Genomic DNA, 19,497 nt, shown 5'->3' on the forward strand with positions numbered 1-19,497 from the left:
GTAATGAACTTGCTAGACAAGCAAGGGACTTCAGAAGACTCACTGCAGAGAAAATGTCAAAGGTTCTTCCCTTCAATTTTTATATCGCTACAATATGTATTTTTAAGCATCCAACAAAATATTTGATTGAGTCCGAAAGACTGAATCATGATATTTTTGTAAAACGTAAGATAACCTCGACATCGAAAATCCTAATGAAAGTGAGGTGTCTATGGACTACACTTGGTTCTCCAACACATTTGAAAAGAACTGCCACAAAAGCGAATGCAGACACATTAGTCACCTTTTATACATGTTTACGTGTAGTTATACCAAGGGGAAGTCAAGAATGGGAAGAATCTCTCACAAGCTTCAAGGTACCGAGAGATAGATATGCTGACTACCCAAGTATAATTTTTTGACCTGATGAGGTATTTAAACAAGCTGTGGCAGTTTGTAGTGCATACGAGAAGGGTGAGGTTACTTATGAAGGTCCTTTGTTACTATCACAAAAGTCAAAGGTTGAGAAAAAAGAGGTGACAGCAAGAATGTGGAGGCTCGTGAAGTATTTGCCGGATAGCTATGTAACAATGGCAACAGAAAAACTACTCAAGAAAGAATGGTTTTTTGGCAAGAAGGACAAAGATCATTGCATGGAACATACAAGTGAAACGTGATGCAGTGGATAGTGCGATTAGATATTTGCTCACAGAAAAACATATCCCTATTGGTCAATGCAATATTGACCCTAATATTGTGAAGCATATAGCCGCTTTATCCACAGTTAAGGAAAAGGCATGGGCGCATAAGTGGATGAAGAATCAAGATGATGGGACCGAAGTAGTCACCTCGTTCATGAGAGCCTAAATCCCACCACAGGGATTGCATATGTTGAGAAGCTTGTGAATGAGCATAAACTGAGAATAACAAGTGCAGTCAACCACGGCTTTCAATTCAATGTGAACGTCACTTCAGAATCTGGAAAGCTTGTAGCATACAGGGGCATTTCAGATGAGGACTTTTTAATTGATGAAACAAGCTGGGATAAGCCCCAAGTATTCTTTATTGATGAGGTTTCTTCCAATGATGACAACAAACCACATAAGATTGAAGGAATCAGTTACATTTCACTTCATAGCAATACATGTCTTGCTGAAAGTATTAGAATGTTTTCTATATATCGACAATGATACAAATTTTTCTCTCAAGTGGTTAGTTGGCCAAAAAATGCTATGGAGCTTATCTCCAACAAGTATGGTTGTACCATCAAGAAACTTGAAAACCCTTTACCTTACCTCTTGAACCCTAGCTAAGGGTAAGGGCCAATAAAGAGGAAGATGCCTTTAAAATGTTAGCAGCCCCCCAATAGGGAGGCAGGTGCCATCTAGTACTCCTAAAAAAAAAAGATGATGTTTCATCATTTTTTAGATGAACAGTACCTTACTATTGGTCCTCACATGACCTAAACATTGGCTCTTATATTTCAAAAAGTTTAAATATAAAAAATATCTCCCTCTTACTACCTGATGAACACCCGAGGCAAAGAAAGATGAGTGGAGTCAATATCTTGTGGATGTTAAAGAGAGCAACCAGGCTTTCATAGCCTCAAGCAATCCAACACACTCAACCACTACAATCAATTACCATACAAGAGTGCATAGCAGATGAAGGTAGCAAATATATAAACAATAGTTGGTAAGATAGTTGGCTTGGATAATGCCAACAATGTGGCTGCAAGACATTCAAAGATACAATCACATCACCGTTTGTCTAAGGGTGTGTACAAAGTAAAAGTTTCTCCTCGTGCTACACATTTAGGTGGACAACATGTTGTCTCAAATCCTGAGTTCTGCCAAAACATGGCCATGGAACAAGCCTTTCTCAAGGGTCTTCTGCTTCCACTACCCACACTAATGGGCTTTAACAATGGCAATGGAATGAGATGCCAATTGTCTAATGCTGGATTGTATGTAGCAGCACACAGCCTTTGGCGAGAAATTTGACGAAATGTTTGTTGTTACAAAATACTTGGAGGATTAAAATTGCATTTTGATTATCTTTTTTATATTAAGTGAACAAAAGGATATATTTGCCATGAAAACAAATGGGGTATCAATCTGCTATTTTGCAGAAGATCCTTCATAGGTTTCCAGGATTATGGGAACCCATGTTTGTCAAAATTCCCAAGAATTTACCACTCTCAAGTTCCATGTTTTCATTTACCACCCCTCTGCTGCTTAGTATGACTGTTAAAAGATACATCGTCCATGGCGAGGAATTGAAGGAATTGTTTGGGGACATGCCATAACATCACCGCTACCTGGAACAAAAAAGTGTGTTTTAAAATACATATAAACTACATGGACTTTTGAATCATGAGGATGGCACAGAGATGGGTGCCTGTGCAGTAAAAATAACTTGAGGGATCAATCTGCCTTCTCAGTATCATGATGAGAGCAGAGAGAAGGGATGTTGCAAAAAGGAAATAGCTTAAGGATCAGGTTGCTATTTTTCAGTAAGCTCTCGATAGCCTTTCCAATTTTGTGGAACCATATTTTTTTGAGAGGCCATGAACCCCACCAGTACATTTATGGGCTTATCAGTAGGCCATAAATGAAGACACCAATGCAGTTTATCCAATGCTTCATGCCATTTTCCAGTAATATAACTATCAACTGCTGACTCAAAAGTGTTCTTGTATTCTGAATAGTTTCCAATCAGATCCTTCTGAAACATTGGCATATCATATGTATAGAGAATCATAGGCTCTGCACTTCCCTTGACTGTTATTCTATCTAGTTTTCTGCAATTGTCTCGTAAGCTGCTCTTGGTTAAGTTTGATACCACTGTTTCTGATAAGAGAATAACGACACCATATTGTTTTGTAGCTGCTTCTAGCCGTGAAGCCATATTCACATGTGGTGACAAGTATGAAGGGTCTACCTTATGCGAAGAGCCAATGGCACCTTCAATAGCCCAACCTACATGAAGCCCAAATCCCAAGCGTATCCTATAACCTGTCCATTCGGTTGCTCTGGAATTATAATCGTTTCTTCAATCTCAGAAATGGCAAGATTGTTTTGCAACGTAAATAAACAAACACAATTTCATATTTTGGGGCTTGACGATAGGTACCTGGCATCCTTCTTTGAATAGCCGGGTGCAATGCATATGCCTGGAGTGTGTGAGAGGTTTCAACAGAATAAATGATGTCCAAAAATGAGCGTAATGCACGGTCAGCAAATGAGCTTCCCCTCTTCTGTATTACAAAGTTTATTGTGATGGCACATGATCAGATCCCTTGGAAGGAGTTTTTTGCTTAAAACATGAATCGATAGCTAAGCAGACAACAACAAACGTTCCTATGCAGAATGTTTACACCGCATCATGCCTTGTATATGGATATTTCAACACGACAATTTTGAAATCCATGAGGAAAACTAAGATTTCCATCATTTGAGATTTCCCTTTGGTTTGTTATCTTGTATTTTCCTGCCAATGAAGACATGTATCTTTCTTTTCATTTCAATTTTGTTCTTGCTTTTGACAAAAATCTAATGGCAACAAAGAATGGATCAACTGTACAACAAATGACCTCAACCACAAGTCATTGTGCACAATGCATCACCATGCCACATCGAGTATGTGGTTACAAAATCAGACTACTTCATAGAAGGTACTGAAAAGTCCAAATAGCTTAGGGCAAAGATCCATGGAGAAAGATAAAGCTGGCCATAATATTGTTATGAACTGAGATCTTGGACATACAACCTGAGGGAGGGGAATAAAAAGCTGAAATATGACTACTAAGCGAAGGGATAATGGGCTCACGGAGGAAAGAGATGGGAAGGTTGTCCATTGTAGGCCCTACAGAATGGCGCTCTAAGTCTCCCATTCATGTTACCAGCTTCCTATTTTATGTAGATCCAGGTTCAAACGATTTGAGGGGTTCTGAGAAGTTTGGAATATGCTTTTCCTTCAAAGTCCTTGATGGTGATAGTTTTGTAGGGCTTGTTCAAACAAGGCCGGCAATTCTTCTAGTAGGAGTAGGTGCTTTGAGGGCCATTTGTCTCCCGGATATTCCCAATTGTTTGTAGCATGACTTTGACAGAAGTACAGATCATCAGGGGCCTATACATAAAACAAGGCCACCAGGCAGAGATGATCCACCTCTTTCTGGTGGTGGGAGAGCCAGTAATTGCCAATCCTTAGTAATTGCTAAGCAAGTTCCACGCTGTCCCACCTATGAACTTGGAGCTACTAGGAGCTAGTGGAGGCTTCTCAGCTATTTTCTTGATCACAAGTGCACTCTTGAGGCTCTCAATATTTAAGAGATTTCTAAATACGGCTTACTCCTCAGAAGCATGATCATTTGGAGGTAGATTGGGACAAGAACGGGTGGGAGGGGATGCTCATGGGTCTATAAAGGGGGACTTCTAATGGGTAGGGGACTTTTTATGGGTAGGGGTTTCTGATGGGTAGGGGATTTCTGATGGGGAGGGGAGGGTTGAGTTTGAGCTCCCCACATGACATGCATACAGGGATACGAGATAAACAGTTTATGCTCTCTCATGCCTTTATTTGTTAAGTGTTTCTGACTGAAGGGCTTGCCTACAGGCAAGGCCCAAAGACTGACATGCTCGGTTCATTTTACAAAGATTTTTGTACAAGTGGAATTTCTATAATGTCACTTGCCCACCTTGGTCAGGCCTGATTGGTTGCATGACAATCGTCCTTTGTCACCTGATTGGAATTCCTTGGTGGATCACAAATGCTTATCATAGCAATGTGCTATTCCTGTATTCTCGCAAACAAGCTTTGCGCATACCACAACTCTTCTAGAATATTATATGCTGTGTCAAATGCCTTGGCCCAGGCCATGTCAGTAAGAGCCTCTTCCTATAACTTCTCAAATTCCATTCTCTAGCCCTTCCACTCCCAAACTTGCACATTTTTTGCATTGTCAATGTGGCGTCACTGGAGTAGGGCATAAATCCCACTCTGGATGATAATGTCTTTCAAACTCAAGGGCTTGTCAGGCCCAAAAATTTGAGATGGTCGGTTGGTTCATGTACAAAGATTGTTGTACGAGTACTCTTTCTATAAGTTCAGTGCTCCTCTGTGAGCAGACCTAGATCACTATGGACATTATGAATGTGTAGTTATGTCCTTTGGGCTAACATTAGGGAGTCAAACATCCCTAAGACTGCCTTCAATACCCACTATGGGCATTATGAATATGTAGTTATGTCCTTTGGACCAACAAATGCCACAACAACCTTCAATTGTCTCATGCCAGATTTTGCTCCAAGGACACCTAGATGGTTTTGTCCTATTGTTTTTTTATGACATTCTAGTCTATTCAAAGAATAGAGAGGATCATGAAAGACACCTGAGGAGGGTTCTTGATATTCTGAGAAAGAACAAACTCTGTGCAAAAGAAAAGCAGGTGCTCTTTCTACGTGGAACAAATAGAGTATCTTGGGCCACATTGTGTCCAAAGACGGAGTCTAGATGGAACCTAGAAAGATTGAACCCATTAGGGACTCGCCTGTTCCAAGAAACACAAGAGACATTAAAGTCTAGTAGAATTTTATAGGCAATTTATTCAAGACTTTGCTAGAATTGCCAGGCCAATGACAGCGGACCATCTACTATCCAATGTACCCCTGAATGTCAAGAGAGTTTCCAAACATTAAAGGATGCCTTGACCACAGTTCCCATCCTTACATTGCCAGAATTTGACCAAGAATTCTGTGTGACCAACAATGCTAGTGGAGTGGAAATTGGACAATTTGTGGAGTCCTCAGTCAAGGACAACAGGTTTTAAATAACTTGCACTGGAACGATTTGCACTTGAACGATCCTGTTGCAAGTGGAACATGTTGATGGTGCACCCAACCTATTGCCAAAATCAAGGAATTTTCTTGATTTGTGCAACAGGTTGGATATATCCCCCAACATGTTGCACAAGTCAAGAATTTTCTTGATTTGTGTAATAGGTTGGATATACCCCCAACCTATTTCTTGAGAAATAGGTTGGGGTGACTCCCAACCTGTTGCTTGATATATCCAACTTGTTGCATAAATCAAGAAATTTATCCCCCAACCTATTGCTTGAGCAACAGGTTGGGGGTGTTGCTTGAGCAACAGGTTGGGGGGTATATCCAACCTGTTGCACAAATCAAGAAAATTTCTTGATTTTTACAAAAGGTTGGGTGCACCCTTAACTTGTTGCATGTGCATAGCACTCCCTCGTAGAATCAAAAAATCACAACCAAAATGTAAGGTAAATTAGAGTTCATGTCAGTAGGAGGCTTGTGAAGAATAGAATATCAGCCATACTATTTTTTGGCATGGAATCAATCTGACATCTGACCTCTTACTCCGATCACTCTATACCTTTAAGACCAAACATCCTCTGGCAACTCAGTTTCCTTTTCAGTCTCAAGTATTTCAGTCAAGTAAATAGTTCAAGTAAACAGATCAACAACATTGCTAGAAAAAATAAGGCCATGAATATATTTTTTCAGTCGGTCTTCAATATCCACTGGGAAATGTATGGCACAAGGACTTAAGTGAGAATGCAAAGACTTTAAAGAGAATATTGTGGCTGTGACAGCAAGCTTGATAGCCTTTGATTGGGAAAAATCATCTTGTGTCCCCTTGAAGGAGAGTGATACAAACCCTTACAAGAATGGACTAGAGAGAAAGTAAAATTAACCAGACATGAAGGAATGTGAATCTGAACTTTTTATTCAGACTACATGAATTCTGTGCGATGTTAAAATGAAGAAAGCCAAAATTTCCCTTTTACTGCAGACTTCTGTAATACAAAGCCTTTTGGAATATCCAAGGAGCTTCACCAAAAATGAATAATGTGAAGTTTGAATTTACCTTGTTTGCAGCATCAGAAAATGTTTTCTTCCAAACCGATAAAAAAGCATCACCAATATTTTTGTTTGGATATCCATGATGAGTAATGACTTTTTCGTGTACTAACTCTGCAATTTTATTCACAAAAACCATGACATCTTCCTGAAGGCATTCAGTGGCATCTGTGAAATTGCGGATGTCACAAAATCCAAAGCAAGCTCTGACCTTTTTTCCTGGTATCATTGCTGCAGCAAAATAACACGTTTGCAGTTCACTTAGTGCATTATATACCACAGATTTTATTTTAGGCTGAAAGAAATGTAAGATTGAATGAAAATAGAAACCATTGAAAGGAATGCAGGATTATTATTCTAAGTCAACTTGTAGGTATGAAATTATGTTCACAAAAGGAAATAAATAGTATTATAGGATCTGTGGGTGAGAGGCCATGCATTAAGTGTGGTGGTATTTAGAAACATCACAACCTCTAATATACTGGCTGTTTGATATAGTGAAGGGTAGCAGTTTAGCAAGTCACACAGTTATAACAGGCACGGCTGAAAACTCACAGCAGTTATAGCAGGCATAGCCAGAAATGGTAGCTGTTTAGCAAGTCATGGCATTTGCAAAAAAGAGACTTCTATTAAGTATAAAAGAAAACCGTTAGAGCAAGCTCCATACGGGAATACGGGATACACCATGCAATGCATGAAAAGCTCAAGAGCCAAAAAGAAAGGATTGGGGCTGATAGTGCCATCTCAATCCGGTAGCAACCTCCGAGAAAAAAGGAGAACCCCTCCAAACTCGAAGAAATATAGTCCCTCCAAGAAGAGGCTGCCCGTGAAGGGCCCTGCATGCTAGCCCATATAGCTATCAAAGTGTGAACCATGTCACTCCAAATACCCGTGAACACCTGTGATGGGTGTATCTGGGTGTCATCCAAGGCCTCTGTGCATCTGGCTCTCCAAATGTGCCAAGAGGAAATGCTAGCCAAAATCTCCCAAGAGGTGTCCACTGAAACATGTGAACCTCTGAAAGGAATATGTGGTACATCCTGAAGAGAGCAGGGCTCTATCATCTGTCGGCGGATCGAGAGTGCCCAAGAAGAAGGCTCACCCTCATAAAACACCTGGGGCCCAGTAAGGGATAACCATGCGACCGAGCCCCAAGTCATGAAGAAAGGGGAAGTATGAAAAATGCTGAGTATCCGAGCAACTCCTTTCCAAACAATTCTCGCTTGATTGCAATCCCAAACTGTTACCTTATCACACGACCACCTGTCGACAGGCGTTGACCACATGACGACATCTGTTGACCACATGTTGACCATGTGTCAACACAAGTTAGCCACGCGATCACACGGGTTCATCTAGGAGTACTGTCGAGGCTGTCAACCACAGGTCGACACAGGTCAACCACAGGTCGACACAGGTCAACCACAGGTCGACACATGTCAACCACAGGTCATCAAGAGCTGCGCACACGGAGAGTGAGCTTAGCACATGGAGCAGTCAGGAGTATTTATATTACACAGTGGTTCAGTGATACAGTGGTGCAGTGGTGCGGTGAACCAACTCACCTGCACATGGAGAATTTACACCATCGGGCTGGCGAGTCAGGGAGTCAGAAAGTTGCTGAAGCCATCAAGAGGTGCGGTGAACCAGCTCACCTGCACATGGAGAATTTATACCATCAGGTTGGCAAGTCAGGGAGTCAGGAAGTCGCTGAAGCCATCAAGAGAGCCAGCGGCGCAACGGCTATCCTCAACAGCTAAGGAGATAAGAGGATGACCAATGGGAAGAAAGAGAGGGAGATTCTCAGCGAAGAAGGGACCCTCCAAGGCGGGGGATGAAGATGAAGGAGAAGGGAGAGAGAAAGGGGCGGCATTCAGCATTCGGCATTCGGCACGGGAGCGAAAGGAGGAGAGTGAGGAGAGATAGAGGCTAGAGCTACGAGCTCGCCAAGGAGCGAATGTGAGAGATTTGTGTGTACCCTTTGTCTACTATGGGGATAGACCTGTGTATTCTGGTGATTTGCGACTTGTGTATTCTTGTGACTTGCGACTTGTGACCTGGGGATACGTCCAGTGATATGTACATTGGCCAATTCGGTCACTTTCTCATCTCTCTTGTCTCTTCCGGATATGGGGATTGTTCACCAGTGTAGGATTTTCTTATTTTGCTTATGTTGTGGAGTTCACCGGTGATTGTCACTTAGCATAGTGCACTCTTACGTCGTCGTTCACTGCAGTATAGCATACGACACTCGCACACTACTGCACGGTGCGCTCTGCACGATCCATTGCATTAGAGCATTGCACAACTCATGCTTCTCACACCAGTGGCCTTTGGCCTCCGGTAACACCTCCGGAAGGATAGGAACCCCTCCCCTCAAACAGTTTATGGCGATCACGGTGGGACACTGCTGGTATTGAGTAGCACGAGAGAAGTCGTGATCTAGGGTCCTAGAGAGAGGTCTTATGCCGAGTAGTTCTGAAACCTTTGAAGGAGCTAGTGAGAGAACTAGGAGGTACTTGAGGAGAGTGGAGAAAAGACTTCCGGCAGACCAAACTAGGTACAAGAAGCATTACGTGCGACGTAAGTTTGCGAAGCCCTCAACTCGAGCACAAAGTGAGCCCACTGGAGCAGTAGCCAGAGCAAGTAACTTCATCGACACTCTCATTGACTTGGACCAACAGGGACCCTGGTGGTCAGATCCGGACTCCGGAGAAGAAGAAGTGCAAAGCGGAGAACAGGTGAAAGAAGAGGGTACTAAGGACGAGGGCTCCTCAGGGACTCATCAAGGTCAAGGAAGCCCCTCTTCTCTTCCTGCAACGATGTCTTCATCAACCACCTCTTCTACCAGAGTGGTGACTCCATCTGCTCCTGCCTCAACCTCTTGTGGACAAGCTGCGACCTCATCTGTTATGCATAGCTCCGGGCTCCTAGCTAATCCTTCTTCTACATCTATTCCATTGGGGGGTACTTTTGCTCCGGCCATGCCTTTACCTCCCTTTCCATCCACACCGGTGTTGCCTTTTCCACCACCTCCTTCCTTCCCTTCTGCCTACTCATCCATGACTTCAGCTCCGTCCCTTTCTTTCCCAAATGCTCCCCCATCCTCTTTCACCCCCACATCTTCCATGTTCTCACCCTTTCCCTCTGCAACACCGAGACCCCCCACTTACGCGCTACCATCTGGGTACACTCCCTCTATGACTACATCAGTAGTGACTTCCCCATTGTGGTCCTCCACAGGAGGAGTTGTCGGGGTGGTCTCCTCCTTGGGAACACCAACACTCATTACAGCCCCATCAGGACTCCCTCCAACTCTTGCATCTTCTCCAACCTCTCGGGTGGGGATGGCCGTTCTCAGTCCCCCAGACAGAGCTAGACTTCTTGAGCTACTCAACAAGGTCCACGTGAAGACTCAAAAGTTCAAAGGCCACCTCCATGAGGATGCGGAAGCTCATGTGAGGAAGTTCCTCACAGCATGTAAAGCTAAAGGTGTGGAGAATGAGCATGCGTTCCTTCACATCTTTCCTTCGTCATTGGAGGATGCAGCGGATGTATGGTACAGTCAGTTTCCTCCGGACCACTTCCAGACGTGGACAGACCTAAGGGAGGAATTTTTACGCACTTTCAAGTTGGAAAAATTCGAACACATGATTGTCCAAGAGTTGTCCACTGACACCATGAAGCCTGGAGAAAGCATCTCTGAGATGTACACAAGGATGAGGGTCTTGGCGGCAAAGATGTCTGTGCCACCTAATGATGCTGTTATGAAGGGATGGTTTTTGAAAGCATTACCCCCTTCCATTGCTATAAGGTTGGTGGATAAACTCCCTGAACATGCCTCACTTCAAGACTTCCTAAAAGAAGCTGTCAAGATGGAACGGTCACAGTTAAGCTTTGCCTCATCAACGAATACGACCACCCAACTCCCAAGAGAGGAGGGATCATCCGCATGGCAGCAACTCAAGAAGGAGTTAGAAGAAATCAAAGAAGGCCTGAAAGATAGAATAAAGGTGGATGGCCAATCGTCCTTTGAGGCCCAAATTCGAAGTGGCCTTTGGTGCACCGAATGCAAGGGTTCTAACCATGGTTACTGGGAGTGCCCCTCCAAGCGAAAGGTACCTACTTCTACCTCATTTTGTACATTTTGTGAGATCCATGGACATGATGCCTCTGAGTGTAGGTACCTTAAAGGATTAAGGAAGCTTCTTCCAGAGTATACCTCGGGGGAACCTCTGATTGCTGCAGTCAACAGAACGGTACCCATAACTTCTGGACCAGCAGAAGTATCTCCTGCTCCCCCTCTTGCACGAGCATCTGAGCCACCTCCTCCTCCTGTCATGCCACCTCCATTGCTTCCGACTCCCCCTTTGCTCCAAGCTCCTGCCCCCAATTCAATTGGTTCCCCTTATTTCTATCCTCAACCATACTATGCCCCGTACCAACCACCTATGTCAGGAGGTGGCTATGGACCCTCTTATCAACGCGGTCGAAGGGGTGGTTTCAGAGGTGGACGCGGAGGTGCAGGCAGGGGTACAAACTTTAGAAGACCCATCATGTGTTACAGATGTGGCGAGTACGGCCACTACCAAGATGATTGTACACAGCCGTTCGGGGGACCCTCTTGTACACAGTGCAACACAAATGACCACTACACCAGAGATTGTCCCAATAGAAGAGTGGAACCCGCATCCCAAGTGAATATGGTTGATGTAGTAGTGGCGGGGGAGGGCAACAATCCCCATTTGATTGGCGCAGTGTTGGGCGCTGTGACACGGTCACATACAAAAGGTGACAAATGTAAGGGTGACTCAGAGTCAGCACCGGAGACCTCAGCACCAATGAGTTCAACAAGTGTTCCCCCACCAAGGTCATTCTCCTCCTCCAAGGTACACAACAGTACGCCCAGGAATAGACCACCCATGCTGGCTTCTGATAGTGATTCAGAAACAAACTCGAAGGGCCCACAACCATTAAGGTCAACCACTAACTCTAGGAGTGCCTCATCCTCGGGGGATCACTCTATGCCTTTGAGGTATCAGGAGGTAGTAAAGGGTGTCACGAGAGATCTTCAAACAAGTTCTGAAGATGAAGGTAGCACACGTCAGCTTCCATCCCGCAAGTCCAGAACTGTGAGGTTTGCAACAGAAGTGACAACCCTCGGACAGTACCGGGATAAGGAGGCACGAGTAGGTCCTCCCACTTTGTCCTCAACAGCACTCAACAGAGAAGAGGCTATGGGGACAAGATCTAGTTCTGCCCAGGAAAAAGGGAAAGGAGTAATGGAAGAGAAACCACTGGAGACAATGACTCACAGTTCAGACCTACATCCACATCCTCGTGTAAGCTTCGACCCTCGGCCAGAGGCTAGGAGGATGAAGTTGCAAAAGGCTAATGCTAGTGTCCACCACTACTCCTTGTTTGAAGATCTTATGAGTTTCAAACCCAACCTCACTCTACGACAACTTTGCCTATTGTCCCCCCAAATCAAGCATCAGACTATTACGTTTCTGAATCGCCTCCCAGGAGGTCGACACAAGGGATCTACTCCGAGTGGGCCACCACCAGAGACATTACCGGCTCAGCATGGGTCTACACCGGACCACTTCTCTGCCTACGCTGCCCTCACTTGTGAACAAAGTCCCAAGCTCACCGTGGAGATCCATGGCGTGGAGCTGAAGGACGTCTTCCTCGATGGTGGGGCGGCTGTGAACATTATGCCAAAAGGTACACTCCAAAAACTAGGGTTGAAGTTGACAAGTGATGTTCACTTTCAGGTACGCATGGCTGATCAACGCAGAGTAAAACCAATGGGTGCAGTCAAAGGTGTTCACATGAAGATTGGCGGAGTAACTTTTCTCTCCAATTTTGTTGTCCTTGATATGACCGAAAATGAACAAACTTACCCTCTACTTCTTGGTCGGCCATGGTTGCGGTCTTCAAAAGCCATTCAGGATTGGTCAACTGATGAAGTTCGATTGCCCCTGGGATCGACATCCCTCGAAATAGATATGGTCACAGGGCAGGCAAGGCACATACCAATAGAACTAGGAGAGGAGGATTTTGAAGAACAAGCCGGAGTCGAAGAGGAGCATTGGGCCTGTGGGGACTGGCCCACGGGTGGTGACCAAGGTATCAATGAGGAGACAACCCTAGAAGGATTTGAAAGTTTGACCTACTTGTTGGATCGGGCTGATCAAAGAAGACGAGGAGGCTGTCATTTTGGATTGGATGGGAGCCCTGGGCTCATTAGCGGTCAACATGGTGGAACTATACCAACAAGAAGATCAAGAAGAACACCTACTTGCAGTGTCAGAAATCCACCCAGAACGACAGGGTCTGGCTGAACTAGTTTACGAAAGGATGCCCTTTGGACTTTGCAATAGTCCACACATGTATAAGAGAATGGTCACTAGGGGTACTACAGTGGACACCACAGATCGTACTGAGGACAATGATGGTACTGCAGTAAACATTGAGGATCGTCCAGTGGCCGACATGGAGGACATTGGTCAAAATGATGCTGACAATACTATAGGATACAATGAAGGATCTACTAGGGACGAGGCTAGTAGGGCACAACCCACCAATGGTACTTCAGAGTACAATCATGGTATTACGGTGCACAACCATGGTACTACTGTGTACAACCATGGTACTGCTAAGTGCAATGATGATGATAGAGAAAACAGGAACACTAATGAAGACGAGACTGATGATGATAGTGATTTAGAAGAAAGTGACATAGACATTGTTGAACTTGAGGAGAATCACCACCAACAGCTTGAGGTCTTGGGCGGACCCAGGGTGCATACCGGATACAGAGATGAGGACATGGTCGATCTCACTTTGCTTGACCTTTTCTTATCAGAAGCCGACCACCCCTCAATTCAAGACCTTCCGGAAACCACTTATGAGGTGGAAGGCTTACCTTACCGGGGCATGCTGAAACAGTCACCGAGGCATCGAAGGCACACAACATCTGCAACATCTACTGATTCTACATCTCAGTCAATGCCTGAGAACTCCCCAGTTACTTACCCCTCATCTTGGTTGAGCGAAGTGGAGGGGGACTTTCCCCTTGAAGATACTCCAGCACATACAGGACTAGGAATGGGTGAACCAAGTACCTCAACATCCCAATGCATTGCCCCTGTTGATGAGGCACGTAACTGGCGGTATCTCAACATTGGAAGTGAGGACCAACCCAGGCATTTGAAGTTAGCCACTTGGGTCTGGGAACATGACTATCTTCTAGCTGCAGTCACCGACCTTTTTAAAGAATTTGTGGATGTCTTTGCTTGGTCCTACAAGGATCTGAAGGGGGTGCCCGCTGATTTCATGGAGCATAGCATCGACTTATATCCCGATGCAGACCCTGTGATTAAAGGTCCATACCGCATGAATCCCAACTACGGCAAGGCAGTCCAAACAGATATACAGAAAATGGAGCAAGCAGGATTAATCTACCCAGTGGATTACTCCGATTGGGTCAGTGGAATTGTCATTGTACCCAAAAGAGAGACCGGCAAACTTAGAATATGTGTTGACTATCGGAGTTTGAATGCTGCAACACGACGTGATAGGTTCCCCCTTCCCTTCACAGATAGAGTGTTGGAGACAGTGGCAGGACATGCTTTATACTCATTCATGGATGGATATAGCGGGTACAACCAAGTTCGAGTGAAAGAACAGGATCAGCCCAAGACTACCTTTGTCACTCAATGGGGAACATACGCCTACCGAATGATGCCCTTTGGATTATGTAATGCCCCGGCAACCTTTCAACGACTTGTAACCAAACTCTTTCAAGAGAAGATCGGCAAGTTTCTTGAGGTATTTCTAGATGACTTCTCTGTTTTTAATGGTAAATCGGCCTCCCATCTTGATCCGGCCATACAAAATGATCATCTACATAAGTTGAGATGGGTCTTTGATAAGTGCAGGGAAGTGCGCCTGTGTTTGAACCCTGACAAATGTTTCTTTCTCGCACTCCGAGGTGTTCTCCTTGGTCATATTGTTTCTGCTGAGGGCATGACCACGGATCCCGCAAAGGTAGAGGTGATCATCTCATTGCCCATCCCTCGTACACCCAAAGAGGTGAAGTCCTTCTTAGGGCATGTAGGATATTACCGAAGGTTCATACGTTTCTATGCCGACATTGCTATTGCACTGACAGAACTCCTACATCAAGACCGATCGTTTGTCTGGGCCACCCCACAACAACTAGCCTTTGATGATCTCAAGCATCGCCTCGTGAAGGCCCCCATCCTCCGGCAGCCCGATTGGGACGTAATTTTTCATGTCCATGTGGATGCTAGTGGGTGGGCAGTAGGTGCTATACTGGCTCAACCTAACCAGGATACTAAGATTGATTTGCCCATCTACTTCGCGAGTCGACAACTCAATGGAGCAGAACGCAATTACAGTACCACAGAGAGGGAGGGGCTCGGCATGGTTTATGCCATGACCAAGTATCGTCACTACCTCTTGGGCAACAAGTTTGTGATCATCACTGATCATCAAGCTCTTAAGTATTTATTGAATAAGCCTACTCTTGGTGGCCGGATAAGCAGATGGATTCTTCTCTTTCAAGAATTTGAATTCGACATTGTGGTGAGGGCTGGGAGACTGCATCAACCTGCAGACCACTTGTCCAGGTTACATTCCGGGGAACCAGCCAGTGGTATCACCGATGACTTACCCGATGCAGGCTTGTTCGGGATAACAGCACTACCTGATGAATGCCTATTTGCGGTGGACTGCTTCCCACCATGGTATGCCAACATAGTACACCTCTTGTCTACAGGTGGCTTTCCTCCAGGATTAACTCCAACAGAGAAACAAACGGATCCTTCAAGCTGCTCCTTTTAAGTTGATTGCAGGTCAATTGTACAAGCTTGGGAAGGATCAGATCTTGAGACGGTGTGTGCTTCCACACGAGACACAATCCATTCTTAAAGAGGCACATGCTGGCATAGGTGGAGGGCATATGGCCTCAGATGCTACTGCTCGTAAGATCATGCGAGCAGGGTTCTGGTGGCCGAAGCTCTTCCGCGACTGCCATGTTCATGTGACCAGATGTGATTCATGTCAACGAGCGGGCCCCAAGCCTACGAGGCGTGAGTACCTCCCTCTCAAACCATTCACTCCGGTGCCTCCCTTCTATCGCTGGGGATTGGATTTCATTGGACCCATCTCTCCTGCCACACGCCGAGGGAACAAGTATGCTCTGCTTGCCACCGACTATGGAACCAAATGGGTCGAAGCCAAGGCAGTCAAGAACTGTACAGCCCAGGTAGTAGCCACATTTCTATATGACCAGATCATCTCTCGGTTTGGTTGTCCTGTTGAGTTGATAAGTGATAGAGGGTCTCACTTCCTAAATGACACCATTGCTGCACTAGTTCACCCGCTTCAAATAGTTCACAAATTTTCATCTCCTTATTACCCACGTGCCAATGGTCTAGCTGAGAGCTCAAATCGCACAATGTGCGGGATCGTGCATCGACTTTGCCTAAACTCTCTAGCCGATTGGGACGACGTACTTCCAGCTGCTTTATTCGCCTATCGAACGGCTTACAAGGCGAGTACTGGGTATTCATCCTTCGAGCTGGTCTATGGACTGGAGGCCGTTATGCCTTATGAGTTTCATCTTGACACTCACAGGATTCTTCCAGCCAAAAATGACAACTTCGAAGCCTGCACAATGGAACGCTTGTGGGATTTGGAAGCACTGGCAGAGCATCGACGTGAAGCAGTTTTCGCTCAAGAAGTTTGGCAGAAGCGACAAAAAGCTTGGCATGACCGGAACCTCAGAAAAAGAAATTTCAAAGTCGGAGATTTAGTACTCTTGTATTCCAGTAAGTTTCTCAAACACAAACCTAAGTTTGAGAGTGGTTGGACAGGTCCATTTTTCATTGCCAAGCTTATCCCAAGTGGTGGAGTCTACTTGGCCACTTTGGAAGGCAGACTCCTACCTGCACCGGTGAATGGGTCACGTATCAAGAGGTACCATGATCAATGAGAAAACACCCTCCTAGTCCTTCTTCTTCCTGGTGACATCTTCTCCCTCTGAGTGAGGGCCACTTTCTCTTTCTACAAGGGTCCTCTTCTCTGCCCCTAGTGTCACTTTCTCTCTCTAAGTGAGCCCTCCATTTTTCACCCCGAGCCACTTTCTCTCTCTAAGCGTGACCACCTTTCTTCATCCCGTACCACTATCTCTCTCTAAATGACCACCCTTAAAATGCGGCCTCCCTTTTTCACTCTGTGTTACTTTCTCTCTCTAACTACGGCCTCCCCTTTTCATCCTGTTTTACAAACTCCTTCTCCTTCTACCTTCTCTCCAACTCCTACCTCTCTCTTACAAACACCTTCTCTTTCCACCCTATGTCCAACTTCTACCTCTCTCTTACAAAACTCTTCTCTTTCCACCCTCTGTCCAAGTTCTACCTCTCTCTTACAAACACCTTCTCTTTCCACCCTCTGTCCAACTCCCTACCTCTCTCTTACAGAAACCTTCTCTTTCCACCCTATGTCCAACTCCTACCTCTCTCTTACAGAAACCTTCTCTTTCCACCCTCTGTCCAACTCCCTACCTCTCTCTTACAAAAACCTTCTCTTTCCACCCTATGTCCAACTTCTACCTCTCTCTTACAAAACTCTTCTCTTTCCACCCTCTGTCCAAGTTCTACCTCTCTCTTACAAACACCTTCTCTTTCCACCCTCTGTCCAACTCCTACCTCTCTCTTACAAAAACCTTCTCTTTCCACCCTATGTCCAACTCCTACCTCTCTCTTACAGAAACCTTCTCTTTCCACCCTCTGTCCCCAACTCCTACCTCTCTCTTACAAAAACCTTCTCTTTCCACCCTATGTCCAACTCCTACCTCTCTCTTACAAAAACCTTCTCTTTCCACCCTATGTCCAACTCCTACCTCTCTCTTACAGAAACCTTCTCTTTCCACCCTCTGTCCAACTCCCTACCTCTCTCTTACAAAAACCTTCTCTTTCCACCCTATGTCCAACTTCTACCTCTCTCTTACAAAACTCTTCTCTTTCCACCCTCTGTCCAAGTTCTACCTCTCTCTTACAAACACCTTCTCTTTCCACCCTCTGTCCAACTCCCTACCTCTCTCTTACAAAAACCTTCTCTTTCCACCCTATGTCCAACTTCTACCTCTCTCTTACAAAACTCTTCTCTTTCCACCCTCTGTCCAAGTTCTACCTCTCTCTTACAAACACCTTCTCTTTCCACCCTCTGTCCAACTCCTACCTCTCTCTTACAAAAACCTTCTCTTTCCACCCTCTGTCCAAGTTCTACCTCTCTCTTACAAACACCTTCTCTTTCCACCCTCTATCCAACTCCTACCTCTCTCTTACAAAAACCTTCTCTTTCCACCCTATGTCCAACTCCCTACCTCTCTCTTACAAAAACCTTCTCTTTCCACCCTATGTCCAACTTCTACCTCTCTCTTACAAAACTCTTCTCTTTCCACCCTCTGTCCAAGTTCTACCTCTCTCTTACATACACCTTCTCTTTCCACCCTCTGTCCAACTCCTACCTCTCTCTTACAAAAACCTTCTCTTTCCACCCTCTGTCCAAGTTCTACCTCTCTCTTACAAACACCTTCTCTTTCCACCCTCTGTCCAACTCCTACCTCTCTCTTACAAAAACCTTCTCTTTCCACCCTATGTCCAACTCCTACCTCTCTCTTACAGAAACCTTCTCTTTCCACCCTCTGTCCCCAACTCCTACCTCTCTCTTACAAAAACCTTCTCTTTCCACCCTATGTCCAACTCCTACCTCTCTCTTACAAAAACCTTCTCTTTCCACCCTATGTCCAACTCCTATCTCTCTCTTACAGAAACCTTCTCTTTCCACCCTCTGTCCAACTCCCTACCTCTCTCTTACAAAAACCTTCTCTTTCCACCCTATGTCCAACTTCTACCTCTCTCTTACAAAACTCTTCTCTTTCCACCCTCTGTCCAAGTTCTACCTCTCTCTTACAAACACCTTCTCTTTCCACCCTCTGTCCAACTCCCTACCTCTCTCTTACAGAAACCTTTTCTTTCCACCCTATGTCCAACTCCTACCTCTCTCTTACAGAAACCTTCTCTTTCCACCCTCTGTCCAACTCCCTACCTCTCTCTTACAAAAACCTTCTCTTTCCACCCTATGTCCAACTTCTACCTCTCTCTTACAAAACTCTTCTCTTTCCACCCTCTGTCCAAGTTCTACCTCTCTCTTACAAACACCTTCTCTTTCCACCCTCTGTCCAACTCCTACCTCTCTCTTACAAAAACCTTCTCTTTCCACCCTATGTCCAACTCCTACCTCTCTCTTACAGAAACCTTCTCTTTCCACCCTCTGTCCCCAACTCCTACCTCTCTCTTACAAAAACCTTCTCTTTCCACCCTATGTCCAACTCCTACCTCTCTCTTACAAAAACCTTCTCTTTCCACCCTATGTCCAACTCCTACCTCTCTCTTACAGAAACCTTCTCTTTCCACCCTCTGTCCAACTCCCTACCTCTCTCTTACAAAAACCTTCTCTTTCCACCCTATGTCCAACTTCTACCTCTCTCTTACAAAACTCTTCTCTTTCCACCCTCTGTCTAAGTTCTACC

General features: G+C 45.0%; 1 protein-coding gene across 1 annotated transcript in view; it reads right to left on the reverse strand.

The window, feature by feature from the left end:
• Window positions 1-2,357: 2,357 nt before the first annotated feature.
• The window catches only part of LOC147902798 (uncharacterized), a 281,519-nt gene continuing 264,379 nt past the window's right edge, over window positions 2,358-19,497 (reverse strand). Inside the window, exons 14-16 of the mRNA XM_087374222.1 lie at window positions 6,877-7,100; window positions 3,115-3,238; window positions 2,358-2,996 (exon numbers count right to left, since the gene is read on the reverse strand). Coding sequence (XP_087230348.1) covers window positions 2,485-2,996; window positions 3,115-3,238; window positions 6,877-7,100 — 860 coding nt within the window. The 3' untranslated portion in view covers window positions 2,358-2,484. The remainder of the gene's footprint in view (window positions 2,997-3,114; window positions 3,239-6,876; window positions 7,101-19,497) is intronic.

Source organism: Dipteris shenzhenensis, chromosome 4 (assembly GCF_047967505.1).
Source record: "Dipteris shenzhenensis isolate YYH24624 ecotype China chromosome 4, Dip_SZ_1.0, whole genome shotgun sequence".
NCBI lineage: Eukaryota > Viridiplantae > Streptophyta > Polypodiopsida > Gleicheniales > Dipteridaceae > Dipteris > Dipteris shenzhenensis.